This window comes from Erigeron canadensis, chromosome 1, assembly GCF_010389155.1.
Source record: "Erigeron canadensis isolate Cc75 chromosome 1, C_canadensis_v1, whole genome shotgun sequence".
Taxonomy (NCBI): domain Eukaryota; kingdom Viridiplantae; phylum Streptophyta; class Magnoliopsida; order Asterales; family Asteraceae; genus Erigeron; species Erigeron canadensis.
In genome coordinates, this window is record NC_057761.1 from 29786936 (window position 1) to 29804819 (window position 17884).

At 34.6% G+C, this 17884-nt stretch overlaps 2 protein-coding genes and 1 pseudogene across 2 annotated transcripts; 1 reads left to right on the forward strand and 2 right to left on the reverse strand.

Annotated features, from left to right (window-relative positions):
- The first annotated feature begins 173 nt into the window (after nt 1-173).
- Nucleotides 174-4502, forward strand: LOC122596386 (UDP-glucuronic acid decarboxylase 3-like). The gene is made up of 13 exons (XM_043768958.1): nt 174-274; nt 650-751; nt 851-937; nt 1024-1111; nt 1819-1910; nt 2089-2153; nt 2232-2320; nt 2486-2563; nt 2669-2762; nt 3016-3082; nt 3166-3229; nt 3593-3633; nt 4142-4502. The coding sequence occupies exons 2-13, from the start codon at nt 671-673 to the stop codon at nt 4325-4327; spliced, it is 1032 nt and encodes a 343-aa protein (XP_043624893.1). The 5' UTR covers nt 174-274; nt 650-670; the 3' UTR covers nt 4328-4502.
- Nucleotides 4503-5072: 570 nt separating this feature from the next.
- On the reverse strand, nt 5073-6549 carry LOC122585806 (annotated as a pseudogene).
- An 8104-nt stretch (nt 6550-14653) lies between these two features.
- LOC122589370 (malonyl-coenzyme A:anthocyanin 3-O-glucoside-6''-O-malonyltransferase-like) lies at nt 14654-16054 on the reverse strand. The gene has a single exon (XM_043761661.1). The coding sequence runs from the start codon at nt 16052-16054 to the stop codon at nt 14654-14656; it is 1401 nt and encodes a 466-aa protein (XP_043617596.1).
- Between the last annotated feature and the right edge of the window lie 1830 nt (nt 16055-17884).

Below are 17884 nucleotides of genomic sequence, written 5' to 3' on the forward strand. Positions count from 1 at the left end.
CAACCAATCCCATACATCGCACCTCACCATAACTTACCATAAACCTCCATATCTCACTCTCCATAACAACCCGACCCCACAATCATCCTTAATCAACGTCTCTCATTCCACCTCCACCACTGCACCATCACGTAGCGTAAAATCACTCACCACTCGGATCTCATATCTACCTATACATACAATGCATGTGTATATATACATCAAATAAACATCTCACATTTTTACAATTTTTTACCAAATTTTTATAATCAAATCACCGCGTAAATATCTTTGTGTAAGTATATCTAGTTTTGAATTTTGCTTATTTATTAAGATTCAGATCTGTTTTAAAATGTTTGGTGATACATAACTTTCATGTGATGATATATTCATGATCTGTATGTATAGTTTTTTGCGTGATTTTTAAGATTAATAATTTAGCTGCTAACAAACTTGTTGTAATAATAAATGTTTTGATTTGATGTATTTAATTGCCTATTTAATCTCAAGTTTTAGCATTTAGAATTTCAGTATATTCTTAGGATTTTACTGCCAATTTAATTATCCAGTTAGGTAATAACTTAAATTAGAAATTTGATATTGTTAAAGTTTGTATATTTAATGTTTGTATTGACATTGACTTAGATGTTTATTTTTATTTTTTTTATAGGAAATAAGTGATCTAAAGAAAATGGCAGCTACTGGAACAAATAATTCTACGGCTAGACCGCCACCGAATCCGTCTCCGTTACGTTCTGCAAAGTTTTTTCAGGTACAATGTGGTGAATATTGGCAAATGATCATGGTTTGTTTTTTTAAAAAAATATTTTGAGATGTGTGGTTTGGTAAAAATTGGTTGATGTTGATATAGGCGAATATGAGGATATTGGTTACTGGAGGAGCCGGTTTCATTGGGTCTCATTTAGTGGATAGGTTGATGCAAAATGAAAAGAACGAGGTATACGGGTTCTTATGAATGTATTCTGATGTATTTGAGATCCGAATAATATGTAGTAACGTTGTATGGATTTGTTTTTATGTTAGGTGGTAGTTGTAGATAATTACTTTACTGGATCAAAGGATAATTTAAGACAATGGATTGGTCATCCAAGATTTGAACTTATTCGACACGGTATGTGTTCCTAGTACAACCGTTGATTATACTAGTTCAAGGATAATCATGTTGTAACGTTGCTTAGTTTAAATTTCTGTATATGAAAGATTATTTACTTTTGATTGCCTATCCCATAGTGTCGCCTAGCAGAGTGTCCGGTCTGTACAGTGTACCCCTTGGGTTTCGATGACCCGTCTGTGTAATGTTATTTTATAAGAAATATAATAAGTGGATCCATGTCATACGGTTGTTAGCAATCAGTTACCTTATGATATTGGTGACGAATGTTCTTGCTGAAGAGTCATGCTTAGTTTATTTAATATTTATACTTAATGACACAAAAGTTACTGTTTCATATGAAAGATTAAGCTTTGAGAGGATCAGAACATAAGGTACTTGTAGACTGAAACCATATCTTTGATTCTTTGTTTGGTTATGCATCACTAGAAAATGACTTGGAAATCATGGTCAACCCTTCTAACCTCATTCCAGAGCAGTTGCTCGGGCATCAAAGAAAAACCGATGTATTCACAATCTCCTAAAGTCGGAATGCTCTTAAGGCCAGATAATAACACAACTTTGTGATCATGATCTTAATTAGATATAGCCAAGTTTAGGGAGTTATCATGTAGCATTCTAGTTGATTAAGGGAAATTTAATCTTATTGCAACACATGGTGCAAACCTTTCAACTTGTTAACCTAATTTATCTTCTTCGCAATGCAGATGTCACAGAGACATTGTTGGTTGAGGTTGATCAAATATACCATCTTGCTTGTCCTGCTTCCCCAATTTTCTACAAACATAATCCTGTTAAGGTATTTTACTTTTATTCAGCACCCAAGTGCAGTTACCATTTATATTTCTGAAAATATTTTCTTTGTTGTTACTTTTTGAAATTTCATCATTGCTTAATCATTTTTATGTCATTCTGGAGTTAATTTCATGTGCCATTATTACCACTTGTTTTTTTTTTAATGTATGGATCATAAACAGACGATAAAGACAAATGTCATTGGAACTTTGAACATGTTGGGACTTGCCAAGCGAGTTGGAGCAAGGTTTGAATGTTTACTACCTTCTTGTTCTATTCCGATTCATATTTGTAGACTTAACTAGCTCTTCTTCTTTTTCTACAGGATTTTGTTAACTTCAACTTCAGAGGTTTATGGAGATCCTCTTGTGCATCCTCAGGATGAGAGCTATTGGGGAAATGTCAACCCTATTGGTAAATTTTATGGCACTCAAAGTTCTTGTAATATGTATATTTGAGCACTTGTGTCTTATATATAAGTCCTGTATTTTCTAACCAACCAACGTAGAGGTTCTGTCATAGTCAAAATTTGGATGGTCATGAAATGATGACATGAATCTGCTCTTGTATGTATTTCAGGAGTTAGGAGTTGTTATGATGAGGGAAAGAGAGTAGCTGAGACTTTGATGTTTGACTACCATAGGCAGCATGGGATAGGTGAGTAGTATATTACTCTACTAGTTATACTCAAATACATATAACATATCTGGTATGTGTCAGAAGATAACGGATTATGTTTTTATATATGGATGTTGATAACAGAAATAAGAATTGCTAGGATCTTCAATACTTATGGACCTAGAATGAACATTGATGATGGTCGTGTCGTCAGCAATTTTATAGCTCAAGCCATCCGGTAAATTGTTTCTACAACATTGCTTCTTCTTTTTTTTGTGCTAAATGATAGTAGTTTTTTATACTTTTTCAGACGTGGCAGTTGTGACTCATTTACTTATGAATTTGTAGATTTGGTTGTGTTTAATCTCAAATGGGTCAGATAAAACTTATTAGCTAAAAGTGGGATGGGTCAAAAAATTTGTATTCAACCTAGTTTTTGTTTGTTAGTACTCCATGATTTGTCACCTAAAATCTATTTCTCCTTAATGCAGAAATGAACCGTTAACTGTTCAGTCACCTGGAACTCAAACTCGAAGTTTTTGTTACGTCTCTGACATGGTAAGTAACATTTTTTTTGGATATTATTTACATTCACCAGTTCCAGTTTAGTTATGTGCGTCCCTTCGTTGTTTTTTAATCAGGTTGATGGTCTTATTCGACTTATGGAAGGAAATAATACAGGCCCAATCAACCTTGGGAATCCAGGTTAGTAGATATAGGCATAAATACTAGAGGTGACAAAATGGGCCAGTTGGGTAAGGTAACGGGTCATAACAAGAAAATGCATAAATGTTGTCATGTTGAAAAGGAACATGTTGAGTTGAGTGGTTGACCTGAAAAACTTCTTTTCAAACAAAATCTAAATTCTCATAAACAATCAGTGTGTCAATTATGAGTAGAAAAGCTATATAACTTCAATAGTAATCCCTTACCATTTTATTTTTGAATTAAAATGATTTACGCGATTCATCCATTAAAATTACAATTTGGCCAATTTACAGCCCAAATTACACTTTAGCTACTGAATAATCAGTATCAGCAATACTGACTCTTAATTTTTTCACTCAGGTGAATTCACAATGCTTGAACTTGCAGAGAATGTGAAAGAGGTCAGTTCTGACTTCTGAAGTTGCTTTTTATGATACTCGTAGTTTCATAATTCGTGTTTTATAAATGGCATTCGAACGGTTTTTCTCATTAAATGAAGTAGACCTTTCTTCCTCCCATAGTCCCATGAATCTAGTGATGTCTAATTTAAAACCTCCATTATTTGAAAAATATCCAAAGTGCTCTGTGCTCTGTTCTCTTACGAAATTAAAATAGACAAATAGCTAATGTGAATATTTCTGAAGATAGAATATTAACTTTGTCCAAAAAATTGAGTTTAAAACTGCATTAGAAATATTTGATCCTTCACATAATAGTTCGTCTTTAAGAAACTGCTTGAAAATACTTTAAGCAAGACAAAATAGGAAAAACCATGTGAACCCACATCAATATCATCATATTTTATCATCAGGTTAAATGAGAAAAGGAAAAATGTATCTTTTAACCTTACTAAAATAGGTATTTTGCAATATGATTAATATGAATTTTTATTTTGGGGAAATGCTTCAGCTGATAAATCCTGAAGTGAAAATCATACATGTGGAAAACACACCTGATGATCCTCGACAAAGAAAGCCAGTGATTACCAAGGCAAAGGAAGAGCTAGGTTGGGAGCCCACAATTACATTGCGCGATGGCCTGCCCCGTATGGAGGACGACTTCCGCAAGAGGCTTGGAATTCCCAAGACTGCATGAGGGCTGTGTTGATCACAAGTTTAAGAGTATATCATATGAGTGCCCTTGAGAGACAATACCCTGTTTTTGCAATTTCATCTTGTGTGTGTTCTAATTGTTACATTGTATACTCGTTTTCTTTTATTGGAAATGAGCAGTCGATTATCAAGTTATATGCTGAAATCATTTTTGTGTATGGCAATGGTTGATTTTGTTGCATATCGAGTCCTATATTTGAGCCAAGGTGAGTGATCAAAAACCATGCACCTATATAAACCCTTTCAACAAGTTTCAAGTAAAGGAATGGGTCCAAGAGCATTAGTTCAGGTCTAAAAGATATGTAAAATCAAACCCAGATATGATAAAATACGAAATTAACAAGTAAAATATTTATAACTCCATTTGCCATTTATTAAAAACAACCATATCCATCAGCTACTACAGATCCATTCAATTTACCTTTTAATCTAATCTAATTAACTTCCAAAACCATACTAAGTTCTGCCCTGCCTGTTCAAAGTATAGACGACATCCATAGGCTTAACAGTCTTCCTAAAAGCATGCTTCGTGTAAGTAACAACATCATCACATTCTCATATATGTTCCTGTCACATCCATAGAAATCAATAGTCCCAATTTTACAGAAAATGTACGAATTTCTTAGTGCCCAATTTTAGAGAAAATGTACTAATATCATAGTGCTGTACTCTTTATATAGAAGTCAGATAATTTCAATAGATAATAATTCTTATTTCATATGAGCGCACAACATTTAAATTGGAGATAAACAAATAAACAAGAACATTGCTAAAAGTGATAATATAAATCATACTCGTTCTTGTTGAGCAAGTATGCTTTCTAATTCATTTCTAGATATTGTAAGGAAGGCATCCATTTGTTTAGCAGGAAGACACAGACCAATTTCAATGTCTTCGGGTGAATCTTTGCCCACATTGACAGATATCGAATTATTAAAATCAAGAGATATAGTTTCATATTTTTTCGGATTCCCCCACCCAAAATCAAGATTGTAAACATTCAGCTTTGGGGTTCCTGCCACACCTATTGTTGGAACCCGAACAAAAACCTTCTCCAACCATGTCTCGGCATCTTTTAGCACTCCTTGCTTATTGCTTACTATTCCCTTTATAGCCGTTACTATTAGTTCAACCGCAGTAGGAAATCCATTAATTCCTGTCAGCAAAGAGGTTTTAGTTGGGGCATAACATATACTGAGACAATTCCCAAAATAAGTTTGAGGAACAGGTAAATCTAAACGAGCTCTCTAATCTACAGCACAAACAAACCGTTCCAGCTCATATTCACCCTTTTTTCCTTCAACCTGAAGACGTGATTTTGCTGTGCAACTCCACACGAATCCACAACACACCGTGAACGCTGATACATATTCTAGTGTTGGAAGTTGAACCAGTAGCCATTTCTTTACCCGATTTATTTGTGAACGGGTCAACACAACTGTGGCTCGAACTTTATCAGGCAGGGGAACTAACTGACATGCCTTGTATGTTTCATCAAGAGATTGGATTTGCGGTAGACTCAACACCATTTCATCTAGAGAATTTTGGTATTTGATCACTACTCTATCATAACACGGCAAAGATCCACTGGCTAAGAATAACTCATCCTTGCCAGATTTCATTATTGAAGTCCACGCCATCAAAAAATGATACTGAGTTTTTGCATCACAAAGAACATGAAGGTTTGTTAGCCCGATGGTTATGCCATTGTTTGGGAAAATTGTTACTTGAATTGAAAACAAGGGGATTTTCACGAATCTAGACACCTTAAATGCATCTTCAAGTAGAGGCACTAGAGGGTGAAACTTGTTACAATCTCTAGGATGGTTTCCTTTAAGATCATTGAAATCAAGATGATTACACTCGGCAAAAGTAAGCATCACGGAGTCACCTTCCACATGAAAGATTTCGGGTCGTTTTTCAAGTCCTGAATGATTTGCATTAGGCAACACAACCAAGTTGCTTGCAAATGGAAAAAAGTGTTGAAGGGTGATGGATAAGGAGTGTCTGAGGTTGGGAATGACTGTTTCAATAAAATGCGATTTTGAATGCGGGAAGTCGTAAAAGAAAAGCTGGCGAACCGGATGGAAGAGAAGCCAAGCAAGATCGAAGAAAGTAAGAGGGAGTGATCTTTCTCCAACAGAGTTGGGTGGTGCTGAGATCTTGCATTTCTCAATCACATTCAAGCAAGTCATATCAGCCATTTCTTTGTAGCACACCACACCACCTCTTTTCTTGTCTTAGAGTTAATATAAAGATATAGATCTCAGCTTATAAGTATTTGAGTTTAATCAAAGGTTTTGTCAATACTATAATATAGTATGGGAATCAAATCCTAATATTCGTTTAGTAGATATAAGTGATTTTATTGATCAGTCCAAAAACTCCATTGTTAAGACAAATGTAGTTGGTATTACAATGACAAAATTGTTGTTCTGTTTTTTGCTTTGCTGTTGTTACATGTAAAATGTAAGGGTTTAGTGTGCTGGAATGCAACAAACTATACCCAAAAAGTTATAGTGTGCACGAACTAACGTTTTTTTTTATTGTATGCATAAACTTAATAAAGAAGTTTATATCATACCACTTTTTGTGACCGACCAATAAAAACCTTACACGTGGCCGGTCCAAAAAAAAAAATTTACACGTGACAGCTCATACGGGCTGCCACGTATACACATTGCATGATTTGAACATTTTTACTAAGTTTATGCATACAATAGATTAAAACGTTAGTCTGTGCACACTATAACCTTTTGGGCATAGTTTGTTGCATTCCGGCGCACTAAGACCAAAATGTAAATCATTTTATTTCTTTTAACACAAAGCTGGTAAAATGGGTGAGTTGGGTGGATTCATTTAACCGGATTCGTTTATTGGGTTGTGGGCTTGCATTTATTGTTGAGTTCGAGATTTATATATCCTCAAACACGAAATTGGGTAGGCAAGCTTTTGGGCACACACACAAAAAAAAAGGAAGTGGGTGGAGGGTGCTTTTCCGCTAGAGTTTGGGGTATAATAGCTAGATAGAAGAAGCTGAAGTTTGTTAATAGTCCTATTGGTTAAGAATATGGTTCTCGCCTGTCGGCATAATAAATTAGATATATAATTTGGTAGGTGACGATTTTAATGTCAAATTGGAACTATAACTCATTTGTGCATTGTTCATTTTAAGTTGGATTTCTCAAGTATTAACTAGATTTATACCCGGTCGTTAACCGGGATAGAAACAATAAAATATATTGATAAGCATACAAAACATGATCAACTTTATCTCATAAACTTAAACAAAATAATCTTACATTAAAATAGTCATTGGTATAAGATGACATTGTGAAATCTACAAAGAGATTTAAATTTAATTGTCCTAACCAGATCTTCCTTCGAGAGTTACCCGGATTTAATCAGTTTGATATATATTAAAATTTTCAATGCTTGATCTTACCCCAATTTTGACTTGAAACCGACTTGAAAGATTGGGTTAGGGTGGTGAAATCTTGACCTGGTAACCCGCCAACTTGATTTTTTTTGGTTTGGGATCAGGTTGACTTTTGGGGTTGATAAGTCAACCTGCCAACAAACTCATTTTATCCCACAACCAATTTGACTTAGAATCAACCCCTCAAGTGTCAACCCACCAACACACATGACACGGGATTAAACCGCCAACTCATTTAACTTGCCTACATACCTTTACTAACCCATGTGACCTGAAATCAACTTACCAACCCACCTGAAATCAACATATTAATTAGATCGCTTCGGTAGAACTGACTCAGGTTCGAGTTGAAGTTACTGTCTTAAAAAATTTATGAGGTTAAGTTGGGGTAATAAAGTTTCAATCCGTCAACCGTATGCAAATCCGAAATAGGCTTACTGCAAAGTATATGATTGGTCTTAGTTTTAAATAATAAGTACCAATATACCATATTAAGTCTCTACCTTATAGCTTTAATATTTATATTATTTATACATAATTATTCAATCTAACCTTTTTTTTTAAACATTCCACCATTAAATTTTAATCAAATTTAAAATAGATGATTGACAAAGCTGGTCACCATTACCCCAGTTACCGCATATAGTACCGAACTAATATGTTTGTTTTGATATAAACATATGACATAAAGTTGGAAAAATATAAATTTATCTTGTATAGAAAGCTTTAAAATGTAAACTCAGATAACTATTATTTCTTATGACTTTGAACTTAGATTCAACAAACTAACATTTTTATAACATTTTTACTTGACATATGAACTCTTAATTAAACGTTTATATTATAGTTTATCATAGTAGCATTCAAACAATCTTATAGATTTATTCGACATGCGATCTCACAATTAAATGGTAATTTATTTTATTTTTAATTATTTAGAAAATCTGTAAGCCAAACTTCTTATATATTTGTTTAATTCATATTTTAAATATTGTTTAGTCTATAGATGTGTTACTTGGTAATTATAACACAACATTATTATTATTATTATTATTGTATAGATACATATATATAATTAAAAGCTAACAAAATAAGGAATAACAATACAATTAAAGAAACAAAACTAAAGATTTAATATGATTAAAAAAAAGGGACCGATCAGTATACATATTGTTAAAAGGAAAAAGAAAAATTGATCTCCTACAAAAAATAGTATGATGATATTAAATTGTTGTATGATAAAGAATTTAGAAATCTAAAATATATATATATAAATTAAATGATGATATACAGGTATACTAATTTTCAAACAGTTGAAGAATAATAAATTATGAGATTGCAAAAGTTTTCAAAAATTAAAGCTAATAATTAAAATGATTATGTACGTCTGGTTTTGAGTAAGCTTTTCCACAGCAACCATAAATAGTTTCCACCTCACACCCCATCGGTCCTTTAATATAATCACTATCCCCTTCCATTTTTAATCTTTTCTTCTATTATATTACATTGCATCATATTAATAAATTAATAATAGTGTTGATTTTTATCAGTTGTTAAAACATAAAAACCATTATACGGTAAAGTTTTTCTCATGTCGTGTCACTGATTTGTCGCAAAAAAAAAACATGCAAGGGGGCTTTGGAGGCTTTTAGGAGTTTAAAAGCCCCAAGCTTTCACCGTTAAAATGATAGTGCTGTTTGGATATTCATTTGAGATCAAAAGTCTCAACCCGAAAAAAGCTCCTAAAGAACCTGAAAAAGGGTTTTTAAAATAAAAGTTTTGTGTAAAAAGGTTGAGATAAAAGTTTCAGCTCCTAACTACATCTCGAAGCTGCTAGACACAACCCTAGCTTGAAAGTTTTATACCAAACATACCCTAAAACTTAGTTAAAGTTTTAAAGTTTATGTTTTCTATCTACACTAAAAAACATCATAAATACTAATGGAATCCTATACAATATCTATCTTAATTAAAATGTTTTGTATTTATTAAAGCATCTAGATGCTACAACGTTTTTGTCATAAGCTTTTGCTACCTCTATCTATGTATCATTAACTAAGTTAACGTAAAGAAGAATTATTAACAAAAGTTGGTATATAAGACTGTATATATGTAAATGTCCATAAGCAACTTACACGAAATGCACAACTTCATCACTTACAATATTTGTTAAACTCTAAAAAGCAAGTTTATTAATGTGATGTATAAAAATAGTTACATTAAATATCATAAAAGATATACCATAGTTAGATAACATAGTTGACTTTCAATTTAAATGGTGGAGATTAATTTGTGGGTTTATTTTCAATGGTTTAGATCAAAAGATAATCTTATTTTTTTCTCTTTGTAGTGGTAGTCATATATATATATATATATATATATAATTAGTTGTTCATACAATCAATTTATGTCTTTTACATGAAATGTCAAAAGTGATTACGTGTGTTCATGGGCAGGAAGCGATCTTCAATATAATTAGCTTAAGATCTTGCAAAAACAACGTGATTAGAGCTAAATGTGTAGTTCTACGACGTTTTTTCCACAAGTTTTGGTAACAAAAATGAACCAATCAATACGTGACATGTGTTTGTGCCAAATGTTACCAAATAATAGGGTGTAGTGCCAAATAACGTCAAAACCTTTGACCGTAAAACATGAATCTTTGACCAGAAAACATGAACATTTGGCCGGTAAACTGCAACTTGCGGCCGGAAAACAACAACTTTTGACCGGAAAACATGAACTTATATGAATAGAAAACTTGAAATCAAAAGTAAAATTGGGCTCAGAAACTGAGAGTCAAGAATTCGGAAGTCAGAGATGTCATAACTTTCAACCCAAAGGTTTACCCCACCAAGATATTCACAAGATCATCCGAGTTTCATTTTACAAAAATCTTTTTATCATCATCACCCTTTCAACGACAACCTAACTTGTCCAACGATATCATCATCGGAAACCTATTAGTTTTCCGACCATTATTGCTTTGAATGTAACAAAAACGACAGCCGAACAAAGATTCCGGCAACGCTACCGTAATATTAACACTACTAAGTTAATCACATAATAATGTACGGAAATATAAGGAAACAAATATATATATATAGGGATAAGTACCCAGAAATACAGCCAACTAATGCTTAACAGTTATTGTGTGCACTAACTTTAGATCAACTTTATTATATTCAAGAAACTTGTTCAATAGTCCTATAACATGCAAAAGTGACCGGGTCAAAAGTTAGTCGGTCACCACTTTCACGTTGACCCGTTGACTGCTTACATGACATGCACACAATAACTTTTTTGGGATTAGTTTATGCACACAATAACTTTTTGTGATTAGTTATTGTGTGCATGCCACGTAAGCAGTCAACGGGTCAACGTGAAAGTAACCGGTCCCACATAGCCATAATCCCGTTTTATGCTCACAATAAACAAAACTTCAAGTTTCGTGAACACAATAAAGCTGACCCAAAGTTCGTGCACACAATAACTTTTGAGCATTAGTTGACTGCATTTCTGGGCACTTATTCCTATATATATATGGGTTAAGTACAAAAATCGTTTGGAGAAGTGGAAGCTGCCCACCAGGATATAGCTCCCTATTTAGTCCTGATGTGATTGTTTTTTGTTATGTTTTGTAACTCTTGTCTGGTCGTTTCCGTCGTGCGTCTAGATAGGTTGATGGATATGTAAAGTGACATGTCGCTTTACACTTTGTGCATGGTATTGTAATTGTCGTGCTAACACTAAGTTAGTATGCCTGGACCTTATATGATTTTGATAAATTTAAAGCTAACAAGGGTTTAAGAAGAACTGTTTTAAATTTATAAAAATGTTGTACAAGTAAATACCTTAACAAAACGCAAACTAACGAGCAGTGGACCCGATCGAAAGTAGATAGTGTTGTGGTAAGTACAGGATCATTCGCATGGACACTTGCACCATTTAGTCTAATAATGTGTGTAATTCTATCGGTTGGGGTTGTCACGATTCCTATTAAAAATAATGCAAATAAAAGTAAAATAGAAGCCGCAACCGCTTATTCAGCAAGAAACTTCAGTTAAATCTGAAAATTGAATTGAAAGCAAATAACAGGTAATAAATTAAAATACTTGTTTGGCATCTCCGATCTCATGGTACGACCAGATTACTTATCCTACCTACTTGCTAATCACGGCTCAGATTCTCGTTAGATTTGTAAGTCTATCTGGTCGCCCTCGTTTGTTGGACTGTCGAAACGAGATTGACTAAGGATATGTCGAGGTGCGGAATCCCTCGAGATAACCCATGGTTTCTATATATATATATATATATATATAGGGTGACAATCAAATAAGAACAGACTTAATATAAGAACACAGTGAAAACACTTAAAAACTACATTTTGATGCATTAAAAGTCTCTAAAACTAACATAGTGTATAACTAATTATCATATATAAGTGTTTAACAACATATTGGTCTGTCAAAATTGAGAAAGTCATGTTTTTTTATTTTGTGCATACATCTTGGATGCATATTCATCAAAATGATGCATCCAACAAAAAACGTGATTTTTTCGATTTTGACGCATCAATGTGTTGTTAAACACTTAAATAATGATAATTAGTTATGCACTATGTTAATTGTATGGACTTTCAATGCATCAAAATGATGTTTTTAAGTGTTCTTACCAAACTTATTTTAGGAGTGATCTTACCGAAGTGTTACCCTATATATATATATATATATATATATATATTAGGGATGAGCATATGGACCGAAAACCCGAAGCCCGACCAAGACCCGACCGGACCGGACCGACCGAGCCACAAACGGTCCGGTCTTTAGTCTTGGATTTCAATGGTATATCGGGTTCAGTCCGGTTCGTTCCAAAACCCGGAAAAAGACGGTCCATGACTGAAAACCGACATGTGCTGGTGGGCTTAATTTATTTATGGGCTTTAGTCTTTAGTTCCCTTTCCATTGAGTCCAAAACTCCAAATGTAGCAGCCACAAGCCCACAAGCTAGCATCCCAGCAGGTTTTAGCCCATCGCCCCAGCAGGTTTTAGCCTAGAAGTTGTATATTGTCTTTAGCCCAGCAGGAAAAAGCCCATTTTTCAAAAATTTTGTAACATTTCGGTCTGGCCCAAGAATAACCGAACCGACCCGGAGAAGACCGAGACCAGACCGGACCGACCGAGCAGGTATCGGGTCGGTCTTCGGTCTTTGTTTTCTGCCACTTCGGTCTACGGTCCACATCGGTCCGGTCCGGTCCGGTTCGATCTTTTGACCGTGCTCATGCCTATATATATATACATATATATATATATATATGCGTGAACATAAACACTCATATTTGGTTAATATAGTGAGGCGGCTTTCCGGATAAACTATATCCACTTGGTATCCTAAATCCTAAGCCAACCAACACGAGTGTGTGTTTTGCGGTTCATGCGTGAGACGAGTGACACCACAAGATCTACTAGATTTGTGTATTCTTAGCTCTAGTAGTTTCTCTCTCAAAATTTTGCTCGTTTCTCTCTCTACCACTCGTGCTTCCTTGAAACCGCGCACCACACACTCTATTTATAGGTCAGGGCAGGTGACACTCAAAATCCATAGGGTTTGCGTGTTCCCATGACAGCCCATCAGGCTCATAAGGGTTTGGCCCATATGCGTGTTTATTGGAATAACGCCATAAATCTAATCAGATCGGAAAAACAAAATCGATCAACAATCACCAAATACTGATGAAGGCTCTGATACCATGTGAAGATTACCTTAATCAGATTAATGATTGATTAATAATGGCAAAATATATGAACAGAAAAATTAGTATTATTATAATTATTACGAAGTTCATTATTACAATGAATATAATCAATAGAATCTGAATCAAGAAGATTATCCAGTCAAATAATACATAAATTTTGAGGAAAAATACAAGGGAAATATAGAATGGGTTGATTGAATGAGCCCTAAAAAGTAGATAAGGATGCTCATATACACCCACAAGTTTCTCTTCAGCCCTTAGATTATAACTTCCTCTTTTGTACAACTTTAGTCCTTAATCAACCAACTTTTATCATCAGAGCAGTCCTTTATCCTATATTAAAACACATTGTTTTAATTGAACATGAACTTGTGTAGAATAACAATGAGATATCATTACATTGTTTCTTTCTATATTGGCAGCTAAATTTCAAATGATAACCATAAATAACCATAAAGCAAATGGTAATGCTGAAAACGAGTAAAGCTGCAGTTCCTCTAGGCGAGTCGAGTAGTCGACCTTAGCTTGCTTCTTTTGGCAGAGTTCTAAGTTTGGATTGTTTACTTGACTATCCTTCATGAGTTCATGGTGCAAGATTGAGTGCAACTTGAAAAGAATTTTCAGCACGGCCTAAAAGGGTAAAAGCCCAAATTTTAAATACAAACTTAACTGTTGATAACTTAAATTTGTTCATAAAGTAGTTAAATTTAATAACCAAAAACCATTAAAACTAATTGGAGGCTGGCCCTCAAACACAAGCTCGATTCATTTTCTGTTTAGGTACAAAACTAAGCTTATATTCTATGTTCATTAAGCAAACGAATGATCATTAAGCAGTTATAAGGATCCAAATAAAAAAACAAATAAAGCTGCTGTAATGTGAAAACGAATAAAGCAGGAATTTCAGAAGACAAGTCGAACTTGACTGAAGTTCTAACTTTGGATTGTTTACTCGACTATGAGTCATGGTGTAAGATTGAGCTCAACTTAGAAAGGTTTTTGAGCACCGCCTAAAAACACAAAGTTTAAATAAAAACTTTATTGTTGATAACAACTTATTTTGATTGAGCACGGCTTAAGAACATTATTAAAATTGATCAGATGAATTATACTCATTCTTGCAGAGCAAGTATGCTTTCTAATTCATTTCTAGATATTGTAAGAAAGGCGTCCATTTGCTTAGCCGGAAGGCAGAAACCAATTTCAATATCTTCGGCTGAATCTTTGCCCGCATTGACAGATAGTGAATCACTGAAATCAAGTGATATAGTTTCATATTTTTTCGGATTCCCCCACCCAAAATCAAGATTGTAAACATTTTGCTTTGGGGTTCCTACCACACCTGATGTGGGAATCGGAACAATAAACTTCCCCAACCATGTCTCTACATCTTTAAGCACTCCTTGCTTTACGTATTCCCTTATAGACATTCCTATTATCTCAACCGCAGTAGGAAATCCTTCCAATCCTGTTAGCAAAGAGGTTTTAGTTGGGGCGATACATACACCGAGACAATTCCCAAAATAAGTTTGAGGAACAGGTGGATCCAAACGAGCTCTTAAATCTACAGCACAAACAAACCGTTCCAGCTCATATTCACCCTTTTTTCCTTCAACCTGAAGACGTGATTTTGCTGTGCAACTCCACACGAATCCACAACACACCGTGAACGCTGATACATATTCTAGTGTTGGAAGTTGAACCAGTAGCCATTTCTTTACCCGATTTATTTGTGAACGGGTCAACACAACTGTGGCTCGAACTTTATCAGGCAGGGGAACTAGCTGATGTGCCTTGTATGTTTCATCAAGAGCTTGAATTTGCGGTAGACTCAACACCGTTTCATCTAGAGAATTTGGGTATTTGATCACTCTATCATAACACGGCAAAGATTGGCTAGCTAAGAATAACTCATCCGTACCAGATTTCATTATTGAAGTCCATGCCATCAAAAAATCATACCTAGTTTTTGCATCACAAAGAACGTGATGGTTTGTTAGCCCGATGGTTATGCCAGAGTTTGGAAAAATCGTTACTTGAATCGAAAACACTGGGATTTTCACCAATTCAGACACCTTAAATGCATCTTCAAGTAGGGGCACTAGAGGGTGAAACTTGTTACAATCTCTAGGATGGTTTCCTTTGAGATCATTAAAATCGAGATCATCACACTCAGCAAAAGTGAGTGCCACTGAGTCACCCTCCACATGACAGATTTCGGGTGGTTTTTCAAGTCCTGAATGGCTTGCATTTGGAAACACAACCAAGTTACTTGCAAACGGAAAAAAGTGTTGAAGGGTGATGGATAAGGAGTGTCTGAGGCTGGGAATGACTGCTTGGATAAAATGGGATTTGGAATGGGGGAAATCGTAGAAGAAAAGCTGGTGAACCGGATGGAATAAAAGCCAGGCAAGATCGAAGTAAGTAAGAGGGAGTGATCGTTCTCCAACAGAGTTGGGTGGTGCTGAGATCTTGCATTTCTCAATCACATTCAAGCAAGTATTGGCAGCCATTTGCATGTGGCACAGCAAACTACCTCAGCTTATAAGTATTTGAAATGTTAATATTATAATACTGAATGGGAATCAAATGCTAATTAATATTCGTTTTGTAGATATAAATGATTTTAGTAATCAATCTAAAAACTCCACTGTTAAAGACAAATATCAAGACAAGTGCAGTTGGTATTACGATAACGTTGAACTTATAAACTATTTTCTAAAGGAAACCATTCCCATATAGTATAATATTGACAAAAATTTTGCCTCGGCATGGTGGAGGGGTGGTGGGTTCAAACTTCTAAGTGGTACGGCTTACGACGGTGGAAGGAAGGCTGCGTATTATGTGGGTAAAGTTTTTAGTGTCAATGTTATCGGGAATGCTCTTATAACTTTATAAATCAATTATCCTGTTTTGTATCGCAATCTCTCAACTGGAAATGAGTTTCAAGAAAGTACTTGATTTGTTTGGTAAATTCTCTTCTGGTACCTAACTATACATCAACAAAGTTTCCCGGTCAACTACCTCATACGCATTTGACTATGTTGAAGTCAACATTGTTACAATGGGGATGATGCAATTTCTCAAACAATCAAATTGACCCAACAACACAATGGACTGGTCTGTCTGATCCGCTTGAGTTTGATACGCCATCAGGGGACAATAAAGCCAACTTAGGTTCGGCTATTAGGGAATAAAAAAGTGACTATGACAAAAGGGACATTAGAAAAGCTAAGTTGCTAATGCATGTGATGAATAAAACGAGTGAAGAGATTAAAATGTAACTAAAAACTTTTGAAACATGGAAATGTTGCAATATATTTGATTATGACTATGAGATGTGTCAATGAATTGCAGCTGATAAACCCAAAAGTGATATCGATATATAAATGTGGAAAAGCCAACTGCTTATCCTTGCCAAAGAAAGAAGCGATCAATGACGCCAAGGAGGTGTTGGGTTGGGATGCCATCTATTGATTTAGATGACTGCGTTCCTTGTATCAGGGCAGGGAAGACTCCAGGGGCGGAGCCACATTGGCATTAGGATGGGCCAAGGCCTACCCCAGCAGACTACTTATACTGTAATTATATGTAGAGGAATAATAAAGTTGTGGGTTTATAATGAAGTTGACTCATCCCACCATAATAAAATGAAAAATAACATTGGCTCATCCCACCAATGTCTCTTACTTTGCACAACATGACAAACATGTTTTTATCCGTCATTCTTTCTTGGACTAATAGAGCCTCAACTATGGAAGTTTAATAGTTTTCATTCTCTTTTTCTTATTTCAATCTAACAAAGGTATTTTAATTGATTCATTCTATTTCTTTCTTCTTTTTTTACTACTTCGTAGGTTTTTATTCCAATCAAACAAGTGTATTATTTATATATCTAATAACTAATACTATCTTATGAAGTATTTTGCCTTTTTTTTAAGAAAAAATGATTTGAACTACCCAATATACCCCTATTCTTTATTCACTAATTTAAACATCTCCACCTAATAATACCTATAATAACCTTAAATTTCAACCATTCATTTTTGTCGCCTCTGTCCTAAAATCTCAGCCACCAATTTTTTTATCAATCATCTATAAATCATTTTATTCCTCTAATTCATTCAAAATCTTTTAACTCAAAAACCGTACATCGATATATTATAAAAATTATACGGGTGTTCTTAAAATTTCATTCTACTGTTTATGAACTAAATTGATGTTATTTCGCAGCCATTTTTCGACCACTGTCCAGATAAAAAAAAAAAAAATTGGCCCTCCCCGTATCAAATTGCTGGCTTCGCCACTGGAAGACTCGACACAATTTCAATCTGTTGGAGTGC

Coding starts and splice junctions, on each gene's coding strand:
- LOC122596386 (XM_043768958.1), top strand. CDS start 671: ATGGCAGCTACTGGAACAAATAATTCTACGGCTAGACCGCCACCGAAT. Junction 1,911..2,088: donor ACAAACATAATCCTGTTAAG/GTATTTTACTTT, acceptor GATCATAAACAG/ACGATAAAGACAAATGTCAT. Junction 3,634..4,141: donor TTGCAGAGAATGTGAAAGAG/GTCAGTTCTGAC, acceptor GAAATGCTTCAG/CTGATAAATCCTGAAGTGAA.
- LOC122589370 (XM_043761661.1), bottom strand. CDS start 16,054: ATGGCTGCCAATACTTGCTTGAATGTGATTGAGAAATGCAAGATCTCA.